General features: G+C 39.4%; 1 protein-coding gene across 1 annotated transcript; it reads right to left on the reverse strand.

Annotated features, from left to right (window-relative positions):
• Positions 1-3,477: 3,477 nt before the first annotated feature.
• LOC117282519 lies at positions 3,478-4,447 on the reverse strand (the record flags this gene model as incomplete). The annotated part of the gene is given in 1 exon segment (XM_033752469.1): positions 3,478-4,447. A coding segment is annotated over 1 exon segment (714 nt), but the record flags the coding sequence as incomplete, so codon positions are not given.
• Between the last annotated feature and the right edge of the window lie 1,915 nt (positions 4,448-6,362).

Consider the following 6,362-nt stretch of genomic DNA (forward strand, 5'->3'; position numbering starts at 1 on the left):
TATAAGAAAATGTGATATATTCATCTTCACTAGTTCAGTACAGGGCAGAACAATATGGCAGAAATAATTACATATCTTAAAGAAATATAATGAATACTGAAAATCTGGTATCTGTTCACATCCCAGTTCTGTAATGGAAAAGTTTACATGGCAAAACTAATACATCTTACAAAAGAATGTAATGAATACTGACAATCTGGTATATATTCATCTTCCAGTTCAGTATTGAATATGATTATATAGCAAAAATTAAATTGAAAATCTTATGTTCATGTTCACCAGTCTAGTACAGGTAGCATTATATGGCAAAAGCAAGAGAAGGAATACACCTATAACAACAGAAGTGAATAACAATGTAATGAAAATGAAATAGGTAAAGAAATTACATAAACAGTCCTACCCACATTCAATCCTGATACTGATTCTGCTTCTCAGAGTTTCACACAGAGGTGGATAACCTAAACTTTGTAAGTCAATTATGAAGTAATGCCGCTTCATTCTTACCTGCACATAAAGAAGACCCATGTGTGTCAGAAAACAGTTTCCCATACACTCGATTGAAATATAATTTCTTGAAGATAAAGGCCAGAATTAACTCTGACCCAGTGAAGTTCTAATATTCTCAGATGAAGGAAATGTGTTTGCACAAAGGCAAAGAGCTGGAGCTCAAGTTCAAAATATGTTTTGTGTATGTAATCGAACTGTGGTTGACCATGTTATCATTCACTGCAACATGTTTGCAAAGCAGGAAAGAGATGCAGCTCAAGTTCAAAGTAGGTTTCTTGTGCGTAATTGAACTGTGGATGACAATGTTATCATTCGCTGCACAGTAGTTTTTCTGTTGCTGCACTGCAACTGCTTGTCACCAGGGATACTTTCTCCAACTTGCGAAACATTTAATGATGCTCGTGTGACTAGTTGGCACACATATGCTTAAAGTAATTTCATAACTACTATCTGTCAATTTCCAGGGCTGGTATGGGCAGGACATTACAAGGCAAAAATGAAGAAGCATTACTTTCATAATCACTTACTGATGAGAGAGTATCTTCATCTTCCTCTCTGTGGCCCTCTGCCTGGCTGCTTCAGTCATCAACCTGTTTCTTCGCTTACACCACCAAGGAATGTAAATTCGTGTGAGACATCTCACAATACTATCTACTATTCGTTGGTGGTGAAGCGAATAGCCAGAACACATAATCCACTCAAAGTCAATGGTGCTCTTGATGGCAGCTGTGATATGCTGCTCCACTGAATTCAAGTGGACAGCCTCTGTCATTATAGACTCCATCAGAGTTACAGAAGTACCAACAGTCTCCACCAGCTTCTCAGAAGGATAGGTGAGACTGTTCTGTATCACTGCACTCCATGAAATAAATAAAGACATTGGCTCATAGCAGCACTTCAGATGTCAGGCATGCCTTGCATGCATCACAGCTGACAACACCTGTCTGGCAATGGAACCACTGACGTAAGCTATTAAGAGCACTTCCATGTCACCAGCAGGTACTGCAGGACTCATGTCCATCTGTACTTGCTGAGCAACATGGAAACTCTCAGGCACACCAGCAGGGGTTTCCTTGTCATGACTTGTGGAAGGATTTCGTGAAGCAGCTTCAGGTGCCCTGAAAAGCGATTGTAGATTATCCAGAAGAGTAGCACCATCATCCTCGCAATTAGTTTCCCCCAGTCCTCTAAATGCAAGGCCACTGATGATGCTAGTCTTCAGGGCATCTACAAACTGTCCCACAGTTGGGTTATTGTTCAAACCACAGTTCAAACGAATAGCTCCAAATGTGTTCTCCACGGGATCCTGATTCAGGTTTTGGGTGAAGGTACTCAAAACCCACCTCTTTCAGTGTCCTCTACACATGCTGGGCAGCAGTGATGTCAATCATCCACCCATTCTGTGAAGGAGGAGGATGAAGAAAGGCAGGCTTGCCATCCTTGAGGAAGATCCAACTCTTTATCCCCATACTTGCCTTTTTCCAGAGCTCTATATGGGGACTGTTGTCACTGAGTGGGCAACGCAGTGTTTTCCCTCAGTCAACACTTGTTCCACCATTGAAACTATCAAAGAGGTTCCCAACCTCCTCGACAAACAGAGCTGTTGCCATGTATTCGCTGCTGCACCCACCTGAATGGGGGGGGAGGGGACAGAAGTTAGTGGGCCTCCTTACGTGGTGAATTACAGTTTCTTTACATTGGAAAATAACACATTACTTTACAAAGGCCTAACATTATACAAACATTATACAACATTATACAAAACTTGTACATTTCATTACATTATTCCTCATATTAAAAGCTATGCCACCTAATTCACCTTAATTATATCACTGATAGTGTCGTCTGCTTTTCAAACTTTTCTTAATTATCCTAAAAACAGTATTTGTGACATATTCTACATAACTTTTATATTGATATACAGTTTCAGAAGTCAATTCAAGTCAGATGATGATGACGTCTGTTTGATTACAACTGGGTTCTGGTGCAGTAACTTTGAAAAGTAGTCCTCATTATTAGTCATTTCATTCATAAAAGAAACATATAGTGCTTACCTGTAGCCACTAGAGCATTGAGGCTTGCTGCAACAGTATGGCTCATAACCTGTGCAGCCAAGCACACATTCATTCAGCTCTGTGCTGTGGGGTTCAGGAGGGTGTCTGTCAGCCTATACAACAGGCGAAACGGTCTGGTTTTGTCGATTTCATACAGTTTCAATATGTGGTCCCACTTAGCAATAACAGGAAGTTGGGTGCCCACATGTTCAGACTTCAACTGCACATCATGTTTCAGGAAAAGGTTCCGGGTGCACTTCAGAAGGTGGGGTGGATCATACACTGTTGCAATTTCTTGATTGTGAAATCTGAAGAATGGTTTCCTTTTGGAAGCACCCAACAGTTTCAAGGCCTTGACATTGTTGGCACCCATGTCACACACAGTGGCAACCACCTTCAGGCCAGCATTCTGATAGGCGTCAAGAACCTCCTTCAAGTATTGCACAATCATCTCTGCCTTTGTGCTTCCACGAGTAAAGTAGTAAGCCACTGGCTGCTTCCACTTTCTCCGCAGGCCACGGATCATGAAGAGCAGAGCATGATTTGCAATGCTGCAAGTCCTGCCCTGACTTCCACAATCCTCAAAACCCTCAATGCAGTCAAACTTCTGATTGAAATGCAAGTTCTCTCTGATTGACATTTCATCAAACATGAGACAACAATATCGATCTCTACCAGACATTTTCTGCAGAGACTGTTCGAGTGCATGAAACACATGAGCATTGATGCCTGTCCTAAATGGAACAGTATTGATGACAGACTGCAAGGATCATCTGGATGGTAGGGGGAGTAGTGTGCGGAGAAGCATATAGGATTTGGGACTATGCTTAAGGGGAGAGAGAGCCAACAATATCTCTTCAAAATCCCACCTCCTTCCCTGAGGTCTCTGCCTGCTGTTCCTAATAACTGCTGCCAGTAACCTGGCAGCCTCTACACTGAGAGAAGATGAAAGCCTCTCCATGAGTGGACCACTGTCCACATCACAGAGATTTTCCAACTTCTTTCCTTTGTATTTCTTTTTCAGTTTGCAGAGTGCACTCTCCTTATTCCGAATTTGTGCATATAATTTCCTTTTCTTCGGTGTCAATTCAGAAAGCGAAGCCAAATTAAGTTCTTTCAGCAGAGAACGCCTTGCTCTCGGCTTTGAGGAGGAACTTTGACAACTGATATGCCCGAGTGCCCCATCAGAAGCATATATATTTCCAGAGCCTAAGAGATAGGAGGTTTCTTTCACTGAAGAAATGTTGCCTGTTGTTGGTGATGATTGGATTGCAGACATTTGAAAGGAAGTGGAAGGACTGTCTGCATGAATAGGAACAGGTGCTACAGCAGAGGGCACAAGTGTCTTGCTGTAGGTTCTGGTGGGCGGTAGGACTTTAAGATCATGTACAGGAGATAAATCTGAAGGCAAGGTATCAAAGGAAGGTGTGTGTAATGAAGTATCAGGAGGTTGTGGGAGTGACTGTGCAGCAGAATCTGTGCCATATGGAACTGCACATCTGTTAAGGTGTACCCTTTCAGCTGTAGTGAAATCACTTTCAGAGAAATGTTTGTTGCACAGAACTTTATTGTGCAGCATTCTAGCAGAATCAGTAGTACAGGACAACCCAACTCTTCCTGCCCATACCATAGCCCTGTAAGAGTATTACATATTATCTCAAAACATTGAAATAATTCATCAGTAAACATTACAAACATGGTGTAGGTGCTACATTACATCATGCACTAAAACAGACATTCATTCATTTAATTACTTTCCATTAATCCTTACACGGCTGGAAGAACAGCGGATATAGTAATAGTCTAAGACAACAGGACAAGTCCCATCAATGATATAAATAAAAATTAATTACAATTAACCCATAACAATTACACATATTATCAAAGACAAATCACAGAGAGTAAATCATTAACAAAGTTTTAAAATATATATGTGAAAGAATGCAGCACACTAATGACACAAGACTACAGTAATGAAACATAAAAGTATACTACTAGGCATCCAGCATATAACAGACCAAGATCATTAATTAATATTGGAGCTCAATTATTTCTCCAATGAGTAAAATAGGTACCTATCTTTCACATAGGATTTTATCAGTGCATTGGCCTTACCAACTATTCCATAAAATTCTACTTTAGACAGAGAGAGGTAGATAGAGAGATAGGCCGACAGATATTGTCAGTGTCAAAAGTTTTCTTCAAATCACAGAAAATGCTGATGAACATTATTGGTATTGATGTTGTCCAGCTACTGTTCGAAATTAATTATTAAAAGAATCTGTAATCACATCATGATTATCAGTTAACTTCCCATCAATGTTTAAAAACTGACCTGCATTACTAATTTTTCTACCTGTGTCTGATTTTATAATGCTCCAGGTGGCTTTCATTTTGTTACTAGAATTAGAAATTAATTGATTATAATGAAGATTTTTAGCTCCTTTAATAACATTCGCCAAAATATTACAGTATGTTTTATAATATTTCAGATCTGGCGCATACCATGCTGAATCTCTGGGAAAATTGAGGAATCTCAATTCAGTTTCTTCACTGGAAGACGTGTATGCTTCAGCAGAACAAATTTTTTTTCTTCCCATTTATACTGCAAGAAACAATACAAAAATTATAACAGAATCATGGTACACTCTCACTTTCTTGAGATTCTACGGTCCTTCTTTAGACTACACCGAAAGATGCTTAAAATACAGAAATACGATTTGGATGAAGTATCGTAGTAACACTGACGTCATGTTTGTTTGTAATTTCACTGGGCGTAGTACGCATAATCCATATACATAAGTAACACACAGATGTAAATTCATGCGTAAATGTAGACTCTCATTTCACAACATCAAATCAAAGTCCCTACTTACCAATTAATCTAATTAGTTGGACAACATACCTTAACGGCATACACACATTTACAGAAACTACGCAGTATTACTGAAACAAGCGCCCATAGCCTTCAACCGAAATTTGCGATCCTCTGATTGGCTGACACTTATGCGATTTGATTATTTGCGATGGGTGTATTATGACCGATATGGTATAAATTGCCAGGTAGTGATCAAATTCCGGCAGAACTTATTCAAGCAGTTCAAGCAGGAGGTGAAATATTACATTCTAAGATCCACAATCTGATTACTTCTATTTGGCATAAGGAAAAATTGCCTGATCAGTGGAAGGAGTCTATTATTGTACCAGTTCACAAGAAGGGTGATAAAACTGACTGTAGTAATTATCGGGCGATATCACTGCTATCAACTTCATATAAAATTTTGTCCAATATTCTTCTTTCAAGGTTAAGTCCATATATAGATGAAATTCTTGGGGATCATCAGTGTGGGTTTTGACACAACAGATCAACTACAGATCAGATCTTTTGCATTCGTCAGATATTGGAGAAAAAATGGGAGTACGATGAGACAGTACATCAGCTATAGACTTCAAGAAAGCCTACAATTCAGTTAGGAGGGAAGTATTGTACAATATTCTGATAGAGTTTGGGATAACCATGAAACTAGTTAGGTTGATTAAAATGTGTTTAAACGAAACGTATAGTAAAATCCGTGTAGGTAAACATTTGTCTGATAAATTTCCTATCCATAATGGTCTAAAACAAGGAGATGATTTATCGTCACTCCTTTTCAACTTTGCCTTAGAATATGCAATTAGGAAGGTCCAGGGAAGCCAGGTGGGACTGAAACTAAACGGGACACATCAGCTGTTGGTTTATGCCAATGATGTGAATCTACTGGGTGATAATGTAGATACCATAAAGAAAAACACACAAACTTT

The sequence above is a fragment of the Cryptotermes secundus genome, unplaced genomic scaffold (genome assembly GCF_002891405.2).
Source record: "Cryptotermes secundus unplaced genomic scaffold, Csec_1.0 scaffold858, whole genome shotgun sequence".
Lineage (NCBI taxonomy): Eukaryota > Metazoa > Arthropoda > Insecta > Blattodea > Kalotermitidae > Cryptotermes > Cryptotermes secundus.